Source organism: Cervus canadensis, chromosome 13 (genome assembly GCF_019320065.1).
Source record: "Cervus canadensis isolate Bull #8, Minnesota chromosome 13, ASM1932006v1, whole genome shotgun sequence".
In the NCBI taxonomy this organism is placed as follows: Eukaryota; Metazoa; Chordata; class Mammalia; order Artiodactyla; family Cervidae; genus Cervus; species Cervus canadensis.
Genome location: NC_057398.1, coordinates 128,149 through 150,069, shown reverse-complemented (window position 1 = coordinate 150,069; position 21,921 = coordinate 128,149). Strand labels below are relative to the sequence as shown.

The window sequence follows — 21,921 nt, the reverse complement described above, 5'->3', positions numbered from 1 at the left end:
GTGAGCCGCTGCTTCCTCTGCGGCGGGGCGCACAGGGGATTCCCGGAGCGCAGCCGGCGCGGCCCGGCCCTGGGGGCGGCCCTGCGCCGTGACATCAGCCCGGGGCGGTGACATCGGCGCCGGCCTAGTGCGGTGTGCAAAGCCTGTGGGTTGGCGCGGCCCGGACACGCCCTCCCCGAGCGGAACAAAACTGCGCACGGGCCGGCGCACCCAGCCTCGTTTCCAGAGCCCGCCCTCTCGCCTGCCCGCCGCCTGCCGCGCTCAGCCGCTGCCAGGTGAGTGCGCTCCGGACCCGGACGCCCGGCCCACGCGCCGACGAGCACCCAGGCCCCCGCCCGCCGGAGCGCCGAGCGCCCAGGTCCCCCACCCGCCGGAGCGCCTACCCACGCGCGCAGGGCGCCCCTGGCCTTCCAGCCCCGCCGCCGCCGCCTCCAGGGATGCTACAGGGAGGGTCTCAAGAAAAAGGGGCGATGGGTGGGCGTGGGCGGAGGAGAGGGGTGAAGTGGCCGCGGCTCTCTTTCCAGTTAGCGCGGGGCCCCTTCTTGCCCCGGGCGCCGGGACGCAAAGGGCCCGCACGTGCCTCTGCCCTGGGACGGCTTGGCTCCCTCCCCCGGCGGGTCCCGCGGCGGGACAATGGGCGATTCTGCGCGCACTGACGCTCCTTGTGCGGCGGGGGATGAGGGCATCCGTGCCCCTCGCAAAAGGGGAAACTCGCACCCGCTCTCCGGGCACAGCTGTGCCAGGCGGGCCCCTTTTGCGAGGGGCTAGATGGAGGTCGCCCCGCCCCCTTCACCCCTGACTCTCTGGGACTTGGCGCGGCGCAGGGACCACCACCCAAGCCTGGAGGAAGCCACGGTGTTTGCGGCCTCAGTCCCGAAGGCCGGGGGCAGAAAGGTGCGCTGTGAGCACACTTGAAGCAAGTTGCAGCCCGTTACCCAACAAACAGCGTGCAGGCAGGCGCGTCCTCCGCCCTCACAGCTTTGGAGTTTGCTGCAAACTCTGGTCTGGTCCCGCGGTTTGTGATCTAGTGGAGGAGACCCGGGGCTAGACGGGAGCGGGGGTGGGCTCCGCCCCTGCTCCTGGGCGTGGACGGGTGTGCAGCCCCTCCCAGCTGGGGGGACTTGGCCTGGGGGTCCTGTCGCAGTAGCTCCTGGAGGCCCGCGGGGCTCTGGTGGAAGTGGGGCCTCGACTTGGAGAGGTGACTGACCGGGATACTCTGCCGGCCTGGATCCGGGGCTCTGCTTCTCTGGCCGCGGTCCTGGGAGGGCGGGGCCGGTTGTCTTCTCCCCCAGCCTTCCTGCCTCCCGGAAGCTGGAGAGGCGGGAGGAGCTGGCCGCCCCCTGTCTTCTCAGAGAGCAACTGGGATCTGGGCACTCCCTGGGGGTCGTGTCCCCTGCCGCCACTCACTGTCAGCCCCTGAGGGTCAAGGTGGGCTCCGGCTGGGGGCCCCATCCACCTCTTTCCAGAGAGATTATCCTTGTGGCTGGATCCAAGCCTGCACTGCCCGCCATCTCCCAGGGAAGGACCCGGTCCCGCAGGGAGGAAATCTGGGGCGGAGGAGGCTAACAAGGAAAGAGGTTTACTGCGGGGAGGGTGTGCTTGGAGGGGGAGGGGCAGCGCTGGGCCTTTAAAAGGTCTGGGGGCCCCTGGGGAGAAAGGGAAGAGCAGACCCATGGCTGTGGGCACAGGTCTGCAGGGCCACTCCCCTGCCCCTGGGCCGCCCAGCGCCTGCCTTCCTGGCCCAGGTGTCCCTTCTCGCACAGCAGGCCTCAGCCTTGTGGTCCTGGCAGGGCCTCCCTGGCCGGGAGCATAGTGTTGGCACCTGGTTGGCGGGCAGTGAACATCTGGTGAGTGAACGGGTGGACGTGGGCTCATAGCCGAGCTGCCCTGCTGGGCACGTGTGACCCTTGCAAACCCATGCTGGCCCGGTGGCGCCAAGGCCCAGGTCAGGTTTCCATTAACCGTGGGCCTCCTGATGGAAGGCAGACTGGGGAGGCTTCTTTGAGAGGCTGCTGGAGCTGAAGTTTCTGTAAGCCGGCTTCTTGTGAGGTTGGCTTGGAGAGGGCACGGGAGTCATGCATTGGATATATTGAGGCACCGAGGAGAATAAAGATTGCCACTTGCCACACTTATTTGCGTGTCGGCAAATAAGGAAAGAGTCACGACTCTTGGCAGGAGAGCTGGCCTTTCCCGAGAGAACAGCTGGCTGACGTCTGTGCTTGCCCGGCCCCGGGACTGGCCTGTGTCCTTCGCCGTCTCGTCTGGGGCAGCATGTGAGGTGGGGCGGAAGCTGGGGCTCAGAGGTGACCAGTGACTCGCTCGGGGTTGCGGCTGCCATTGAGACCCAGGCAGACACCTTTCAGGCCCATGCCCGGCCTCCCTGTAACTCTGCCTTTCCTGTCTCTGATCAGCTCTCCAGGGACAAACCCGCCACTCCCAAGACAGACATGCTTTACAAAGAGCTTTATAGCAGCTTCCACACTGCTTAGGGAGGATGCAGCTCTGCTAGTGTGAGTGTGGAAGAAGTCAGGTTAGAACTTGCCATCGCTGGGTCCTCTACAAGGTGGGGAGAGGGGCGGCCCCCCGGAAGTTGGGGCCTGGGTCCCGGGGACGCGCTCTCCCCAAGTCTGGTGTGTGTGTGGATTTCGGTGTCAGGTTGGCAAGAAAGAGAAGCAGCCTGGAAAAGAGCCTTACTGAGGAGAAGCCAGGCGCAGAGCTGGGGTGGGGCGGGGAGGGGTGGGCGCCTGCAGACCCAGTGGTCAGGGATTTGCTGGGGGCGGGGGAGGGGGGGCGCCTGCAGACCCAGTGGTCAGGAATTTCTGCGGTGACGCTGGGCTTTCACTACGCAGCTCCCCAGGAATTCATCTGACGTCATCGCCGAGTGATTCCATGTATGGTAAAGAGAGTAAATACGGAGGCAGTTAGCTTTTCCACGGCTTCCTTGGGCGGGAGGCAGCGTCTGACTCCTACTAGAGGCGAGCAGACCCCCATCTGCGGTGCCGCCTTTCTGCAGGGCTCGCGGGGGCTGCCTGACGTGTCAGCTGCTAGCAGCCTGTTTTACACGGGCTAAGGGCTCATGTGCTTTGTTTTTGCTTTTAAAAATTTAATCCAGGAAAATAATTCAGACCTTTTCAGCGTGGGTAACCAACTGTTACTAAATTGACGTTATCCCAGATGAAAGCAAATGAACTTTATCTGTTGGTTAATCTGTGGGATCTTGTTACAATATCGGGCTTCCTGTGACAGTTTGGAAATGCTTAAATCCTAGCCCGCTGTTTCTACTTTTGTTGACCTTCAGATTCTGAACCCTGCGGGGAGTGTCCTGCTGGTAAAGGCAAGAGGGGTGCAGTCACCGCCCCACAAGGGCCTCAGGGCCTGGACTTGAAGAGAACTCAGAGCGGGGAGAGAGGGAGCAGGGTGACACGGGGTTGGAGCACCGTGGGGTCCGCACAGGGGTGCTGGCGAGCCGAGTCGCTGGCAGAGTTCCAGGAACCGTGTGACGCTGAGGCCGGGCCTGCACCCCATGTCGGTCCTTGCGCCCCCGCAGTGACTGACCACTCCTTTCAGGACCGTTTCCCGGACTGTTTCTCCGGGCGCCCCTCCTTCTTTGGCTGCCCTCCGGTGGGGGGCTGGGGAAGGCTTGAGCAGCAGGTTGGAAAGGATGACAGCTCCCATGTGCACCTGGCCAGGCCCCGCCCAGCCCGGCCAGGCCCCGCCCCACCCGGCCAGGCCCCACCCCGCCCGGCCAGGCTCCGCCCAGCCCGGCGAGCCCAAGTGGAAAAACACCGGACTGCCAGACTGTGAGTGGGGGCACCTGCGCTCTGTGCCCAGGAATTGCCCTCTGTCCCTGGGGAGCAGAAGGCTTTGGGACAAAGAAGTTTGGGGCTTTCCACGGGGGACAAAGACGCGGCGGGAAATGCCGTCAGGTCACTGATCTGAGGAAGGGAGACCTTCCCGCAGACGCTGGCGGCCAGTGGTTAAGGGCTGACATCAGCGAGGCGGTTTCTTAGACATGAACCGTGAGCGCCCTGGGCGTCACCTCAGCCTGACATTCGCACGCCGCTGGCGGAACATGAGCGTCTCTGTCTTCCGCGGCCCGAGCCCGGCCGGGTCTCTGCTCCCAGGACAGAGGAGCCGCGGGCCGGCCTTCATGCTGCAGCTGGACGTGGCTGGGGCCAGCGGGCCGACCCGGGCGCTGGTCGGAAGAATCCAGTCCCGGATTTCTAGCTTATGGCGGCCCTGAAGGCCCTGACATTTCAGGGGAATAGCTGCCCTGGTGTCTCCAGCCATCCTGCAGGAGATGAAGCCCAGTGCTTAGTGGAGATGGTAGACGCGGTGAAGTGGACAAACCAAAACACCCGGGGCTCAGGGCTGGTGTGATCACAGGGGCGGCACCCGGAGCAGACATGGCCTGGGGCAAGGACAGCGCACGTCCGGCCCTGGGGGGCCCTCAGGCCGGGCCCTGGGCCGCTGCTGTTATTTCCCCCTGACCCTCAGAACGAGACTCTGAGTCAGTGGATGGTCTGACCTAGGGATGAGCACAGAGAAGCGCAGAGGAAGGGAGCCTGACCCTTCGGCTGGGAAGAAATGGGTCCAGATCCCCTTTCCCGACCTCTGAACTGCCTGACCCCTGACCCCTGACCCCCGTCTCCTGTGGGGCCTCTGCCCCCAGACCTGAGGAGGCAGCTGAGAGGGAGCCAGTCGTCCCTATTGAACTCCAGATGGTCTGGGAAGTAGGTTTCCTTTTAAGGCAATCGGGCTCCATCAGCTGAACTCAGGCTGGCGGGAGGGAGTGGGTAGAGCAGGAACCTCCCCTGTGGGAAGAGGTGGCTGGGCCCCCAGCTGAGCCCCCCAACCCGTAGATTCCCGAGGGGTCCTCACGAGGGCAGGGGGGAGCCCATGGCCTGGGTCAGTGCTCTTCACCCCAGGGTGCTGAGCCCTGTCTGTCCCCTGGGTTCCTAAAGGGGCCCCCCCATGGTTTTGGGGGCCCTGGCTGGGAGGCGGCCTGGGCAGTTTCCCACCTCGGGTTCCCGGGCCCTGCTGGACATGGGCCCTGACGCAGGGCCAGGGAGAACAAGGGCAGCCTGTGGGCGGCGGGTTTCCTGAGGGAGGAGGGCTTCTGTGTCGGGAACAAACCACTGCTGGGAATGTCTCCCCAGCGTGCTGTCGTCAGGGGCGTCCCGGGGCTGGAGGATGAAACCTGTGGGCTCAGGGGTGGGACAAGGTGAGGCAGGAGCCCTTGGGTCCCCATGTCCCCAAGCCCCGTCTGCTGAGCACAGAGGGCCCGCATTGGGCTGGGTGGCCAGCCTCACCGCAGCTCCGACTGTAGGCCTCCCCCGCCCCAGTCCTCATCCGTGCTCTGGGCAGGTCCCCGCCTCTGGGTGGCCAGGAAGGGTGGATGGCGCTTCACACGGTGGGTCTGCAGGCTCGGGGCAGGCTGTCTGCCGAATGCTGAGAGCTGGGGTTCGGAGGTCACGTCCTGGCACCCGTCAAGAGGCAGGAGTGAACCCGTGTGTCTCTATAGGAACTGGCTCGTCCCCCAGGACTCTCCGCCCTGCTCACGCTGTCCCTGCACCACCCCTCAGGGGACTGGAGTCACTGGGTGACTTTCAGGTCCAGGCTCTGCCCTGAGCACCTCCTGGGGGTTACTCAAGGGAGTGGGGGCTGCCTGATTTGAATGGGGTTCTGCAACAAAAAAGGGTCGGGAGGCTGTTGGGGGTTAGGCCGACTGTAATGACCACACTACACCCACCTGACTGTCCGTCACGGAGATGGTTTTGCAGCCCTGCCACAGGGGGCCGGAGGAACATCGGGGCCTCAGGGACCGGCCCTGGGCGTTTGGGAGCTGAGCCCTGAGCCAGGAACCTTGGCAGTCAGCTTAGGTCCAATGCCCTGGATGAAAATCGGGCTGATTCCCAAGGAGGAGGGGGCTGCTGAGGGCCAGTGAACCTCAGTGGTGAGAAGAGGCCTGGAGAGGCAGGGAGGTCAGGGCTTGGGGTGAGTGGGTGGAGTTGGGTACAGAGCTCCTCCCCATTCTGGGGTTTAGGATGAGATTCCTTAGCGATCAGAGAAGATTATGGTTCCAGCAACAAATGGACAGTCAGGAAGAAGAGCATGTTGGAGAGAAAAGGTGATGAGCTCAGGCGGCTGGCGCTCCCCTGAAACTCGGTGTGTGAGCCTGGGCTCAGGGCAGAGGTCAAGGTCAGTGATCAGTGGAAGTCCTCGGTGGGGTGACCGCAAGAGCAGTGGGACGGGGAGACAGAGCAGAGGCTGTGAAGAGTGAGTGCCCCAGCTCTCTGTGCCCCTCACCCACAGGAGGGGTGCTCTTGGCCCGCACACCCTACTGAGCATTTTGCGGGCCTTGGGCTGCAGCTCTGAGCATTAGGGGGGCTGACGTCTCAGACACCTGTGTGAACACCTGTGTGCTAGACACATGCAGACTTGGGGATGTGGTAGTGAACCTGGACTGGACCTCCTCTTTGAGCTGACACCTGTGTCCAATGTTGGGGAAGAAATTTCCCTCCATCCTTCTAGCTCCTTCTGACTCGAAAAGAATTACCTTGAACTGAGACAGATGAATAGGAGAAAATCAAAGCTTAATAACATGTCTACATGGGAGAGACCCCAAAAAACTGAGTAACTCCCAAAGTGGCCCAAACCCTCACATTAAATACCATGCTCAGCTAAAGACAAAAGAGGAAGTTGGGGCAGTGGTTTGGAACTTCAGAGGTGAGAAAGCCAGTTGACATGGAGAAGGAAAAGCAAATGTTTGGAAACCAGTGTTTGCTGGGTTGGGCAGGGATAACGGGACTGGTCTCCTAGGTCTGCCTGGTTTCCCCACCATACTCGGCCCGCATTCTTCACAGAGATCTCTGGAAACTGGTATTTGGGGAACTGGCCCTCTATCGAAATTCTTTCAGGCATTTGAGGGAAGGTTGATGGTTCTTCCTGAATCTCTTGGGCCTTGATTGTTTTCAGCTCAAAATAATCCACATGGCAAAGAGACATTTTGGGGGCAAGCTTCCTCCCTGCACTACATCAGATGGGAAGCCCCCGGTGGTAGGGACCATGCCCCCTGCTCCTGCCCAGTCTCCAGCTGCCGGCACCGCCCTGGGTGCCCATCCCTGAGTTCCCAAGGAGGGTACTCCTCCCCAGCCCTCCCACTGTTTCCCAGCACCCCAGTCCTCCCATGGAGTCCCTCCCCCCGTGCACTTCTGTCCAAAGAGCTGGAAGGGTCGCTGTCCCTGATCCTGGGCTCTGACCCTGCAGCCCTGGGTTCCTGAACTCACCCTGTATCAGGCACTGAGCTGTGCCTCCCTGATTCCCCAGAAGTAACCCGTGATGTAGCTTCTGCTTTTGTCCTCATTTTACAGATGCAGAAGCGAAGGTTTACAAAGGCTAGCTCCCTTGCCCAAGGAACGCACAACAGTGAGTGGCAGGGTCAGGAAAGGACTAAGCCTGCCTGCCTCAGGACCCCAGCTCAGAACCAACCTCGAGCTTCTCAACTTGTCGCAGACTATTGCCTTCAGAGTCACCTGGGTGCTTGTTAAATATTCCTGTTCTTGGGCCCCATCCTCAGAGGTCATGATTCATCAGGTTGGGGGTGGCGCTGGAAAATCAGATTTTGCAAATGCTCCCCCTCCCCCCACCCTAATGGACTCTAAAACTTCCGTTGTGCCCTCTGTGTCTGACTCCTGCTTTTTCAAAAAAAAATTGGGTTTTTTGGGGGGGGATGAAATTTCCAGGGGGTTAAGACTTGACACATTCAATACGAGAGCCTAGGTTTGATCCCTGGTCAGGGAACAAAGATCCTGCAAGCCCTGTGATGTGGCTAAAGAAAAATTTTGGTGAGCTAAATCTTACATACAAAAGAACATATAAAACCTACATGCAGGGACTTATAGAGCTTATGGAGAAGCTCTATACAGTCAGCAAAAACAAGACCAGGAGCTGACTGTGGCTCAGATCATGAACTCCTTATTGCCAAATTCAGACTCAAATGGAAGAAAGTAGGAAAAACCACTAGACCATTCAGGTATGACCTAAATCAAATCCCTTACGATTATACAGTGGAAGTGACAAATAGATTCAAGGGATTAGATCCGATAGACAGAATGCCTGAAGAACTATGGACAGCGGTTCAGATCAAGACCATCCTCAAGTAAAAAAAGGCAAAAAGGCAAAATGGCTGAGAAGAGAATCGAAAGGCAAAGGAGAAAAGGAATGATATACGCATTTGAACACAGAGTTCCAAAGAATAGCAAGGAGAGATAAGAAAGCCTTTCTCAGTGATCAATGCAAAGAAATAGAGGAAAACAGCAGAATGGGAAAGACTAGAGATCTCTTCAAGAAAATTAGAGATACCAAGGGAACATTTCATGCAAAGATGGACTCAATAAAGGACAGAAATGGTACGGACCTAACAGAAGCAGAAGATATTAAGAAGAGGTGGCAAGCATACACAGAAGAACTATACAAAAAAGATCTTCACGACCCAGATAATCACGATGATGTGATCACTCACCTAGAGCCAGACATCCTGGAATGTGAAGTCAAGTGGGTCTTAGGAAGCATAACTAGGAACAAAGCTAGTTGAGGTAATGGAATTCCAGTTGAGCTATTTCAAATCCTAAAAGATGATGCTGTGAAAGTGCTGCACTTAATATACCAGCAAATTTGGAGAACTCAGCAGTGGCCACAGGACTGGAAAATGTCAGTTTTCATTCCAGTCCCAAAGAAAGGCAATCCCAAAGAATGCTCAGACTACCGCACAATTGCACTCATCTCACACGCTAGCAAAGTAATGCTCAAAATTCTCCAAGCCAGGCTTCAACAGTACATGAACCATGAACTTCAGATGTTCAAGCTAGATTTAGAAAAGGCAGAGGAACCAGAGATCAAATTGCCAACATCTGCTGGATCATTGAAAAAGCAAGAGAGTTCCAGAAAAACATCTACTTCTGCTTTATTGACTATGCCAAAGCCTTTGACTGTGTGGATCACAATAAACTGTGGAAAATTCTTCAAGAGATGGTAATACCAGACCACCTGACCTGCCTCTTGAGAAATCTGTATGTAGGTCAAGAAGCAACAGTTAGAGCTGGACATGGAACAATAGACTGGTTCCAAATTGGGAAAGAAGTACATCAAGGCTGTATGTTGTCACCGTGCTTACTTAAATAATATGCAGAGTACATCATGAAAAACGCTGGGCTGGAAGAAGCACAAGCTTGAATCAAGATCGCCGGGAGAAATATCAATAACCTCAGATATGCAGATGACACCACCCTATGGCAGAAAGTGAAGAAGAAAGAGCCTCTCGATGAAAGTGAAAGAGGAGAGTGAAAAAGTTGGCTTAAAACTCAACGTTCAAACAATGAAGATCATGGCATCTGGTCCCATCACTTCATGGCAAATAGATGGGGAAACAATGGAAACAGTGACAGACTTTCTTTTCTTGGGCTCCAAAATCATTATAGATGGCAACTGCAGCCATGAAATTAAAAGACACTTGCTCCTTGGAAGAAAAGCTGTGACCAACTTAGATAGCATATTAAAAAGCAGAGATATTACTTTGCCGACAAAGGCCCGTCTAGTCAAAGCTATGGTTTTTCCAGTAGTCATGTATGGATGTGAGAGTTGGACTATAAAGAAAGCTGAGCGCTGAAGAATTGATGCTTTTGAATTGTGATGTTGGAGAAGACTCTTGAGGGTCTCTTGGACTGCAAGGAGATCCAACCAGTCCATCCTAAAGGAAATCAGTCCTGAATATTCATTGGAAGGACTGATGCTGAAGTGGAAACTCCAATACTTTGGCCATCTGATGTGAAGAGCTGACTCATTGGAAAAGGCCCTGATGCTGGTAAAGATTGATGGCAGGAGGAGAAGGGGACGACAGAGGATGAGATGGTTGGGTGGCATCACTGACCCAATGGACATGAGTCTGAGCAGGCTCCAGGAGCTGGTGATGGACAGGGAGGCCTGGCATGCTGCAGTCCATGGGGCCACAGAGTCGGACTGAGCGACTGAACTGAACTGGGGTCTACCTGGTGGTCCAGTGGCTAAGATTCTCGCTCACAGTGCAGAGGCCTAGGCTTGATGCCTGGTTGGGGAACTTGATCCTGCATACCACAACCAAGACACAGTATAGCCAAATAAATAAATATATATATTTTTTATAAACCTACATGGAAGTTCAAAGAATAATTACAATAGGAGCCCCCATGTGATGACCCGTGGCGGCCCTCTTTTTCTGTTTTTGAGGTGCCAAATCTAAGTAGTCTCTGATACTCACCCTTGTCTTTCTTTGTAGCTCTCCCACACATGTGTTCCTCCCTTGACACTGAGTTTTGCCTGTTTGAGGCCCGACACAGATAGTTCGTGTTTTATGGGTTCTAGCTCACCTGCTTCTTTTGCTGTGAGACTCACCACGTGGATGCACACAGCAAAGGGTTTATTGTTGTTTGTGCACCAGCCTGTGTCTCGTGCGAGTTTATGTCCTAGCGGGCCGGGGAGGGGGCTGAAAATAGAGTGACTGCGCAGCGGTCCCCTGTGGCTCTGGGGTGGGAAGCCCCCAGGTTGCTGTCTGGGGAGGCCTCTGCCCCAGGCGCTGTCCTGGGCCATCCGGGTCTCCGCCTCCCTGGAAAATTCATTCCCTTCTCTGTGTCCACTTCCAGGATGCCGAACTGGGGAGGAGGCAAGAAGTGTGGGGTGTGCCAGAAGACGGTGTACTTTGCCGAAGAGGTCCAGTGCGAAGGCAGCAGCTTCCACAAGTCCTGCTTCCTGTGCAGTGAGTGCCCGCCCAGACCGGCGGCTGTCGCCATGGGGATGACCGGCCTGTCAGCCCCTGGGGGGCGGTCCTCGGGAGGGATGGTCGTAAACAGCCTGACATTTGGCTGGAGCGCAGTGGGGCGGGGAGGCGCTTCAGGGCCCCTGTGTTCCTCAGAAGCTGTTTTCTAAGGCGGAGGCGGGGGCTGTGGGGGGCTGGCCCGCTGAGCTGGAGGGGGTGGACACACCAGCACCTGCGCGCCAAGCCGGAAAGACCCGGTGGGGAAAACTTCCCACTCACTTTGTCTTGCCTCTCTCCCTACCACAATCCTGGCAATTAAGAGCAAGACGCTTATAGCCCAGAGTTTCACCAACCCCTGGACCCAGATTACCCTTTGTTAAAAGTCCACAGAAACCACAGATGTGGAGGACACTCTAGTTGGGGGAGAGCAAGACAGGGGGAGAGGATTAAAAGGTGCAGACTGTTGCGTGTCAGATAAGAAAGCTCCGAGGAAGCACTGCGGAGCACAAGGGACACGGTAGTGGTCACGGGCGAGTAACTCTGAAAATGGTGAGCCTCTGCATTGCGAAGCTGGCACTTCATGACACAGTAAGTCAGCAACAACTATTTGCTGTTCAGTTGCCCATTCGTGTCCGGCTCCGTGTGATCCCATGGACCCCTAGCACGCCAGGCCTCCCTGTCCTTCACCATCTCCCGAAGTTTGCCTGAGTTCATGTCCTTGGGCAATGGACACAGACATGTCAACTAACCCTCAATTAAACATAAAACTCACCGGCAGCAGCCTCATGGGCAGCTGCGTCTGGGGAGGGGCTGGGCTCCCCTGGCGTCTCTGGGTGGGAGGCCTCTCCCCTCAGCCCCCACCTCCGCCCAACGGTCCGGGTGAGGGGATGTTGACGTCGTACTGACAGCTGGGAGGAGACAGGCCCCAGTCACCACCTGGTAGGCAGGTGCCTAGATGCCCGGGGTGCAAGCCGCGGCCGGGGCCCAGGTGTCCTGAGCGCCTGGCCCTGGAGGTGGGGGACGTCCGCAGGCTCCTGACTGACGGGCTCACAGCCGAGGGGCTTAGAGGAGGTGACCTGTTTCCCTTGAGCCCAGGCAGAGCGCTGGGCGGGCAGGAGTGTGTCAGCTGAGCCTTGAGCCTTCAGAACCAGTGGGTGAGAGTCCACATGTGAATTTCCTTTCTGTTCTCTGGGTGCTGAGCATCAGGTGCCTCCTCTCTCTGCATTTTCTCCACATTACAGAGGAGAAAAACAACACCTACTTCATGGGGCAGGGCTGTGGGAACTGAGAGGAATGGGTCAGAAAACAAAAGGAGCGCTTAGAGCAGTTGTGAGTGTTCAGTCAACGACAGCCGCTTCCTGACACGCACACACATGCACACACACACACACACATGTGCACACATCCACACAGACACATGTACACACACAGACATGCACACACATGCATGCGCACACACACACCCATACACATGTGCACACATCCACACAGACATGTATGCACACAGACATGCACACATACACACCCATGCACGTGTGCACAGACACATGTGCATGCACACACGTCCATGCACATGTGGACACATCCACACAGACACACGGTGTGCACACATGCGCACACCCACCCATGCACATAGATACACGTGTGTGCACACATATGAACACTTGCGCATACATGTACACACACACACACAGACAGTGCAGGGGATCCCCAGCAAGAAGCCTAGGACTCAGGGTGGCCCCAAACTGTCGGGGAGGTCCGGGAACCGGGCCCTGCCGCCCGCACTGTGGCTTCACTGCTTCTGGAGCCCATGCTCCTGAGCGGGACCCAGACCCCCGGGGCCACCTGCCCCTGAAGGAGCACCAGCTCCCACCGGCTGTGGGCGGGCCAGCCGGAAGCCACCTCCAGAGCAGGCCCCGCAGGCCCCACGCCCGCGGATGCTGACTGAGGGCTGTGCCGGCCACGGGTGGGCAGTGAGCTTGGGCGGAGCCTTTGGCGTCCAGCTGGGAGGAGGCCGACAGCCATGGCGTTTCATCAGCAGCTCACTGTGCTCAGGAATTTTCAGGCCATTTATTTTTCTCAGAGGGCATAAGAGGGCTTGGTGCTGGCCAGGGAGACGGTCCATACTACTGGCCCCAAGGACCCCTCTCCACCATCACATGTGGCTTTGATCACCAACAGCAGCTGCCGGGGAGGAGCGGCCGCCAGCGGGGCGGTCAGGAAAGCCAAGGGTGCGGGGCTGGGGGGATGGGACAGACGCTGGGCTGGGCTTGGAGCGTGTGCCCTGGTGTCCGAGAAGCGGCAGCCAGTCCCCAGCCCGGGAGGCCTTGGCTTTGTGGGCACTGGCCCCTAGGCTGCATTGTCTCTGAGCTGTGACAGCCTTGTCCTGGGGCAGGCCAGCCCGTGGGAAGGCAGAACTGGTGTGGCCTTGCCCCGAGGGGACAGCTGCTGGAACGGGGCTGTGCCCCAGAACCCAGAGCCCCAGGGTGCTCACAGCCCCAGCCACAGCGGCATCCCCTTGCCTGCAGGCTGTGGTTCACGCCTGACCCCCCTGGAAGGGCTCCTGGCTGGCAGAGCAGAGCAAGCCTTGGCCTAAGTTCTTCTTTTTGGTTGGTTTCTGCTTAACATGATTTGGTAGAAATGCATTTAGGCCATCATTCAAGACTCCCCCTCATTGAGAATTTGGGGGAGCCTGCAGGTGCCAGATGGCAAGGCCTTTGGGAGGTGTCACTCGTAGACCCCGGGGTCCCCTCTGAGCTGAATCCCCAGGTCCCTGCAGGGAAGTTCAGCCCAAGGAGACCTCAGTCCCCAGGCCGCTCAGTCTCGCTTGCCGCCTCCCGTCTAGTCTTAGGAATTTCCAGGTCACTCTGGGTCTTACAGGAAGCAGTTTCAGAACGACCCCGGGCTTCCCACCCTAGAAGGGAATGCTGGAGCCCTTGGCTGGCTGTGCCCGCTTCCTCCAGGCCGGAGCCAAGCCCTGGGGAGGCGGCAGGACAGCCCATATTTGGTTGCCCGCATGCTGGAAGAACATGGGGATCTCACAGGCAGGACTGGAGGGTCCTTATTTAGCCTGAAGTCTCCAACCTGGGCCCACGGGTGGGGGTAGGGGCAGAGAGCTGGCCTTTAAAGGCAAGGGGAAGGCTGGGAATTCCCTGCAGATCCAGTGGTTAGGACTCAATGCTTTCACTGCCAAGGGCCAGGTTCAGCCCCTGCTCAGGGAACTAAGATCCCAAGAGCCACATGGGGGTGGGGGTGGGGGGGCGGGGAGGAATCTACCTAAAGGCAAAGGAACTGGCAAGGGGCACGGAGGTAAGCTGAGTGCTCCTCGAGAGGAGGAGAGGCTGGCTCCTCCAGGGGTCCCTCTTCAGAAGGACGTGTTTGAGGACGTGGTCCTGGTGGGCACAGTGACACCCCCATCTCAGGGCCTTCGTGGAACCTGATCGTTATCCTAGGCCCAAACCTACATCAACAGGACGTGAGTCTCTGGAGAGAAGCACTTGGGGGTTGGACACTGACGGTCTTCTGGGGCCTGGCCCTTCCCACCCTTGTGTTCCCAGGGCGCTAACTCTAGGTCACACTGTTGGGGCAGCCAATGTTCATGATGACCTACTGTGCGCAGGGCACTGTGCTAAGCACTTCCCAGGCGAGATCTCATTTAATTTTCAGCCATCTTATCAGGGGGCACCGTCATCATCTGCTGGTGGGGACACATCTGCTGGCTGGGAAGGCACAGCCTGGCCAGGACGCTCCCTGGACGTGGGCTAGCCTGGGTTCCGTGTGACCCTGGGCTCCACAGTGTCTCACTCTGGATCACGGGGCTGCTCTGAGACCCACAGGAGGCTGCGGGCGCTCTGCAGGCCTTCCAGTGTTCCCCATTCCAATCTCCCTGCACCCGAGTCAGGGAATTCTCCCAGCATCTGACCTCCTGTGGCCAAGTGATTTCCAACTAGAAACTTCAGATCCCATTGTCATGATGAACACAACCTCTATCTCATTTCTAAGCCAGTTGCGCTGGGCGCCGAATAAACGTGACCTTCCCCCGGAAGCGTCTCCACCCTGCCCCCTGCCCCCGCACCCACAGGCGTCCCTTCTGAATCAAATCGCGGGAGGCAGGACAGCCTTGCCCTTCTTGCTTCTCCTCTTCTGTTGGGACCCACGGTGTCTGTCAAGGGCAGTAAGGCCCGGCACACCCCTTGGGGCATGGGGTCGGCCTAGGCCGCTGGCCCTGTGAGCTCGGGAAGTTCTCAGGGTGTGGGGGCGAGGAAGCCCACCCAGCTCCGGGAGAGGCACTGGGCCAGCATCCATAGGCCCTCCTCCCCTCCCAGTTCCCTGGCCACCCCAACCCCATCTCCAGGCCCCTGGCTCCTGGGAGGTCAGGATGTTGCATGCACAGCGTCCCAGGGATCTTTGGCGGCAGGGGCTAGCCGTGACCTGCTGGCCCTGTGGCCCCTGCAGTGGTCTGCAAGAAGAACCTGGACAGCACCACCGTGGCCGTGCACGGCGAGGAGATCTACTGTAAGTCCTGCTACGGCAAGAAGTACGGGCCCAAGGGCTACGGCTACGGGCAGGGCGCGGGCACCCTGAGCATGGACAAGGGGGAGTCGCTCGGCATCAGACATGAGGAGTGAGTACCCCCGCCCGGAACAGAGGTCCTACTGTGCGTCAGGCCCTGGCAGAGCAGCAGGGGCAGAGGGGCTGGAGCGGCCAGGCCCCTCCCCGTGCGGAGCAGCAGCCGTATTTCCATGCACTGGGAGGAGCCCTGAGAACGGCTGGGCCCCTCTCCTCTGTCCACAGATGAGGAAACCTAGCCAGTCTCAGTGACTTGAAGGCGCCCCACAGCCACTGAGGGTCTGAGCCGGACCACCTCGCAGCCGTGCTCACCGGGTGTCAGTTCCCTTCCTGGAGACGGGTGTCACTAAGCCCCCAGCACCCCCTGACCACTGACCTGCTGTGAGCGGGGTGTTGGCAGTCAGTCCGCCAGCCCCTTGGCCCTGGGGGATGGTCGCAAGTGACGGTGACTTTCCACACTTTGGCCAAGGTTGTCACCCCATGGGAGCGACCTGTCAGCTGATTTCTCCTGGGAAGACTCTAGTAATAGTGCTGCAGGAACTGGGGGCAGAGGGGGCCAGTTCTTAGCAGACGAGCTGTCAGTGACTCCGGCGTTCTAACTGGCACCAAGGGGAGTCTGACGTCTTGAGGAAGGAATACTATGGGCCGCTGGTGGGTCCCCTGTCAGCAGAGGTGACCCTCGGGTCCTCGGTGCGTCCCCGTCAGGGAGGTGACCCTGCAGCCCTGGCAGCGGCGGCCTTGGGGCGGGCTGGGCCAGGTGCAGGCGGGTGGTGCCCTCCAGGCCTGTCCCCCCCACCCCGTGTCACTCTCTGGGCCTTCACACCTCCCCTCACCGCATGCTCTTCCCTGAGCAGGGCCCCCGGCCACAGGCCCACCACCAATCCCAACACGTCCAAGTTCGCCCAGAAGATCGGGGGCTCCGAGCGCTGCCCGCGGTGCAGCCAGGCCGTCTATGCGGCTGAGAAGGTGATTGGCGCTGGGAAGGTAAGGCTGGGCGTGCCGGGGGTGGGGGTGGGGGGTGGGGGGGGCACACACTTTCCTGAAATGTGCATTCTGAAGCTTTGAAGTGTGCTCCCACTGCTCAGGGGAGCCTGGGCCCTGCATGTAGCTCCCCCTTCATTTCAGAGCCCACCACAAAAGGAGTCCGTTTGTCTCTGAGGCTGTCTCCTGTGCCTCCCAGTCTCCAGAGAGCTGAATCCCCCATCATAGCAGCCTCACCATTGGCCCATAAAGAAGGCTGAGTGCCGCAGAATTGATGTTTTCAAATTGTGCTGGAGAAGACTCTTGAGAGTCCCTTAGACTGCAAGGTGATCCAACCAGTCCATCCTAAAGGAGATCAGTCCTGAATATTCACTGAAAGGACTGATGCTGATGCTGAAGTTCCAATACTTTGGCCTCCTGATGCGAAGAGCCGACTCATTGAAAAAGACCCTGCTGCCGGGAAAGATTGAAGGCAGGAGGAGAAGGGGACAACAGACGATGAGATGGTTGGATGGCATCACCGACTCAATGGACATGAGTTGGAGCAAACTCTGGGAGATAGTGAAGCACAGGGAAGCCTGGCATGCTGCAGTCCAGTGGGATGCAAAGAACCAGAAACACCTGACTGACTGGACAACAATAGCGCACTTCATAGGGAGCTTCTGATCGATCCATGTCTCCAGAGTCAGGGTCTCCTGACTGCTAAGGGTGCATGGACACCAGCTCTGAAAAGAATGTGCATAGTTGTGTGGGGTCTCATCTCTCTCTGGGAAGAAGATCCATAGCATTCATCACATTTTCAAAAGGATTTGTGATACAGAAATGTTAAGAACCACCCCAAATCCACAGAAACCCACTCATGTGCCCCCATGGCAGAGTTAGCCAAGGTTGAGGCCTGTCAGAGCCTCCTAGGAGGCAAACTTGGTCTGGCTGTCTTGCCCGCCCCCCACTGCGATATTCCAGTAGTAGCCCCCCAACCCCAGTCACCAAAGTGCAATGGGATCCTCCCTCAGAGAGGCTGCAGGGAGGGGTGGCCTCAGATGAGCTGTCAGAGGGCCGCAGAAGAGGCTTCTTCAGCAGGGGCCTGGAGACGGTGCTGGGCCTTCACACAGATGTGGCCGGGGCCACATGGTCAGCTGTGGTGCCGCGGGGCCTAGAGCCTGTCTGTGGCCTCTCTGGACCTGAGTCTCTCCCCTAGGGAGGAGGGTTCTCTTGTGGGCAGAGGTGGCGGGAGGAGCCCAGCGTCCGTGCCCGAGGAAGGGCTGAGGAGCAGGACTTTAGGTGCTGACCCCACCAGCGGGGCCCGACTGTGTCTGTAGGGACAGTGGTGGTGGTCAGTCCTCCGTCTGCCTGGAGACTGGGGGACAGCCTGGGCTTCCCTGAGGACGAGCCAAGGCCAGGGTGCCCTCAGTGCAAACACCGAGGCCCCTAGAGCCCTGGGCAGGAGTCAACACGCATGGGCCTGGCTGCCAGGAAGCCCAGGGTCCCTTCCCATCTCTAGCTCAGAAAGGGCAGCTGAGCAAGGGAGCCTCCTTGCCCTTAAAAGGCCTTGTTTTGTTTTGTTCCGTCTGCCGCTGCTGGCCTCCGGCTTTTCGGGCTATGCAGAGCTGTCAGCTGGGAGCTGGCGGCTGACCTAGGGTCTGGCTGGCCCCCGCCGGGTGCAGACCGGGGCTGCCTTCCCCTGAGGGGCTGTTGGCCTTGTGACCTCCGAGCTCCAGCGGGGCTTCTCTGGCCCCCGGCCTTCTCCTGGAGCTCCGTGGACCCTTTCTCCTTCCGGGGTGCCAGGCACTGCCTCTGCACCAGGCCCCTGCCTGGCTGTGGCCTCCCGCTGCAGTGAGCGCCCTCGAGAACGCCAGAGGCCTGCTGACCACAAAAGCCGGCCCTGCGGCCAGGCCCCAGCATGTATGACTGCTCCTCACGTCCTCCGTGAGGAATGAGGGGGCCACTGGCCTGGAACTCGGGCCAGATGGGTCTGAGCCCACACCCAGACCAGGGGTCCTGGGTGGGAGTTGGGACAAGACTGGGGGGCCCCACTTGCCTTTCGTGGGGCAGCTGCTGCACTGGCCCCAGCACCTTCTCCAGGAGGTGGGGGAGGCTGGGCAGACCCCACAGGTGTCTTTGTCACACCTCCAAGGGGATGGGCTGGGGCGGCGGAGTTAATTCTTTCCTTCCCTCCCCAGTCCTGGCATAAGTCCTGCTTCCGATGTGCCAAGTGCGGCAAAGGCCTTGAGTCCACCACCCTGGCTGACAAGGATGGCGAGATTTACTGCAAAGGTGAGCAGCCTTCCCTTGACGCCCTCCCTCCCTGGAGGGCCGATCAGTCAGGCCCATACACAGTGGCCAGTTCCAGCCTTGGAGTCCCTTCCCAAGCGTCTCCTGAGGCCTCTGTGTGCAGCCAGCCGAGAAGGAGCCCGGGTGGGGGTGCGGGGGGACGTGCAGTGGACAGAGGGCGGGGCGGGGCGGGGCCTGGGCTCCCTTCCGCCTCCTAGCTCGGATCACAGGTGGCGCTTCTCCTGGGATTTCAGAGGCAGGGCAGTAGCCAGGACGCTCCTCACTGTCAGCGTCGATGTTGGGGGGCTCTGCTGTGCGCCTCACTGCTCCAGAGCCCCTGGCAGGTGCTGGGGCGGGAGTGGGAGTCCTCACCCCTCTTCTTTCTGCAGGATGCTATGCAAAGAACTTCGGGCCCAAGGGCTTCGGCTTCGGGCAGGGGGCTGGGGCTCTGGTTCACTCTGAGTGAGACCCCCGCGCCCACGCCCCACTGCCCACGCTGTGCTTCTCATCGCCCCCCACCCCGATGACCTCGAGACCGCCAGGCTTCCTCCCTCCCTCAGCCCTGCACGCGTTACTAAGGACTCGACCCGGGGTGTCTGGCTCCCTTGGGTTTGGGCGTCTGCTGGAGGCACGCCCCCAACCTGGGCCACCGTGTCACCAGCGGGGCCTCTGACTCTGGGTGTCCCCGCCTCTCCCTCTCCCCCTCCCCATCTCCCCCTCCCCCGTCCCCCTCCCCCCTCTCCCTCCCCACCTGTCACCAGCGGGGCCTCTGACTCTGGGTGTCCCCACCCCTCCCCTCCCCCTCCCCCTCCCCTCCCCCCATCTCCCCCTCCCCCGTCCTCTCCCCCTCCCCCCTCCCCCTCCCCACCCTCCCCCGTCCCCCCCCCCCAGCTCTCAGAAGCTGAGTGTCCGTCATCGTCATTGGGGCCCTGCCTGGGGAGAGCCGTGCTCCTCTTGGGGGGCCTCCTGGTGTCCCTCAGAGCAGGCCTGGGGCATCCCCGCCCGGCAGTCACGGGGGATGTGCAGATGGGCCCCGAACGGAGGGGCCACCTGCCCTGGCCTATCGCCTTCGAGGCTGTGGGCCACAGTGCCCCCCAGCTCAGAGGTTGTGGGGGGGGCGGGGAAGCAAGCCAGGCCCAAGGGCCCCAGTTCAGGATGTGGTCTGGCCTCCCTGGGCTCGAGCTTCTGTGTGGCAGGGCCCTGATGAAACACCCCTGACCTTATGGCCACCCAAACCTGAGGGCGCGTCTCTGCCCAGCCTCGGTCCTGAGGCTGCGGGGGGCGGGGGGGTCAGGCTGCACCCATCAGCGCAGCCCAGCCCCGGGCCCATCCTCAGTATGCCCGGCTTGACCTGCAGACGCCGAGGGAGGCACATGCGGCCTGCCTTCACCTGGACACCTGCCCCCTCCCACCTGGGCCCTGCCCCCACCCTTTTCCTGGGACCCTCGCGCTCTGGCCACACCGCCCACCCCTTCCAGGCCCCAGGTCCGGAGCAGCAGGAGGACGGGGCGGGGCCAGGCCCGCTGACCCCAGGGTCGGAGGGTGATGCCACGTGGCGCTGCCTGGACCGAGGGCTGCAGCACGGGCTGTGCTCAAGCTGACCCTGCACCCTGTCAATAAAGCTGTCAGAACAGAGCCGGCGTCTGTCCTGCTCTGGGGGCGGGAGAGCCGTTTCCTGCTCTGGGGGTGGGGGACTGTGTCCTGCTCTGGGGGTGGGGGACTGTGTCCTGCTCTCGAGGTGGGGGACTGGTGTCCTGCTCTGGGGGGGACTTGATGGGAGCAACCAAGTTGGCAGGAGGCCTGGGGAGGGAAAGTGTCTGCTTCCTCCCCAGTGTCCGTTTCTAACTGAACCTAGGCATGGGGTCCAGCCAGCCCGATCCTGCTGCCCTATCCGGGCGTAAGAGCTGTGAGTCAGGCCTCCAGACTGTGCTCAGAGCTGTTTCCAGCATTGGAAGCGCCTGAGTGAGAGGGCAGCTCGGCCACAGGAGCTTTGTGTCAGATCCAGGAAGCTCAGGTCTGCAGGGAGGGCGCAGTGGTATGGGGGGAGGGACGGGGGTTTTCCAGGGGCAGCAGCTCCCAGAGGCTGCTCCCCCAGATTCCAGCGTGTGACCGTGTGGGGGGGCGGGCAGCAGTATTCTGCCCCCAGATTCAGCGCCTTTCACGCGTGGAGTTCCTTCCCTCCAGCCCCAGAGTCTGGACTTTCCTCCCATAGCCATAACGCTGGCCGGGGCTGAGGGTTGCTGAGGCTGATTCCTCTTTTCTGAAAATGTGCAGAGGCCGGGCATGCATCCCTCTTCTGAGGGAGAACTAGGAAGGGAGAAACAGGAACAACAGAATCCGAAATGGAGTGGGTCAGGCGCCTCTGGACCACAAAGCCAGAAACCAGTCTTCTGCCTTTGGGTGGGGAGGGCCTGTCCCCCAGGGCACAGCAGGTGCCCCCCGCCCCTGCCAGACCCCACAGAGGGGACCCTCAGCTGACCCCAGGTGGAGGCAGCCTTGGTCTCTGAGTCACCTTCTGGGCCACCCCCCAGTGTCCTAGGGAACTGCACCCGGCTTCCCTAAGGGCCGACCTGTCCTCATCTCTCCGGAGGTCACCTGGCCGCACCCTGAATGCCCTTTCTGCAGCCGGGCAGGCTGATGTTTAAGGTCGGCTTCCTGTGCACTCACGAGGTCGCCCTCCGGGCACTTCTGCATTTCCCTCTCAGTAGCGGAGAGAAGCCAGGTTGCTCTGTCCACACTTTCCCCAGAGATCTCAGCTAAATACCATTGATCTGAGGTCTGCCTTCCACAAAATACCAGAGTCTGAATATGCCCGAGCCACGTTCTTTGCCACTTTATAACAGGGGTTCCCCCGTCCCCTTTCCAATACCACGCCTCTCATTTCTGTCATCAGAATGGCTCTTGTCATCCGTATTTCTACAACATTCTGCTTGAAGTTACTTCTTCCTCTTGCTCTGAGACGACTTAGGCTCTTTCTCCAATGCTCTCTCCTTTCTAGGCTCTCACCAGAATCCTGTTTCAAGGTCTGTTCATGACAATGTAGGTTTTTTTCGAGGAGACTTTCCCAGACCTCTCTAGCCTCTACCCATCACCCAGTTCCAAAGCCACTTTCACAGTTTTAGGTATTTGTTACAGCAGCACCCCACTGGTTGGCACCAGTTTCTGCCTTGGTCTGTTCGGGCTGTTATAACAGAATGCCACAGTCCAGAGGGGGGCGCTTGAGGGGGCTTCTAAACAACAGAACTGTACTCCTCCCAGTTCTCCAGGCTGGGAGCCCAAGGTCAAGGTACAGGCAGGTTCAGTGTCTGGGG

At 59.6% G+C, this 21,921-nt stretch overlaps 1 protein-coding gene across 2 annotated transcripts; it reads left to right on the top strand.

The window, feature by feature from the left end:
• Positions 1-22: 22 nt before the first annotated feature.
• CSRP1 (cysteine and glycine rich protein 1) lies at positions 23-20,245 on the top strand. 2 transcript variants are annotated; one of them, XM_043485240.1, is made up of 6 exons: positions 23-275; positions 10,677-10,789; positions 15,245-15,413; positions 16,213-16,342; positions 18,520-18,613; positions 19,000-20,245. In XM_043485240.1, exons 2-6 carry the CDS (start codon positions 10,678-10,680, stop codon positions 19,074-19,076), a joined length of 582 nt encoding a protein of 193 aa, XP_043341175.1. In that variant the 5' UTR covers positions 23-275; position 10,677; the 3' UTR covers positions 19,077-20,245. The 2 variants fall into 2 exon arrangements, with proteins under 2 accessions (XP_043341175.1, XP_043341176.1); XM_043485241.1 differs by lacking the exon at positions 23-275 and adding an exon at positions 1,136-1,198.
• Positions 20,246-21,921: the final 1,676 nt, after the last annotated feature.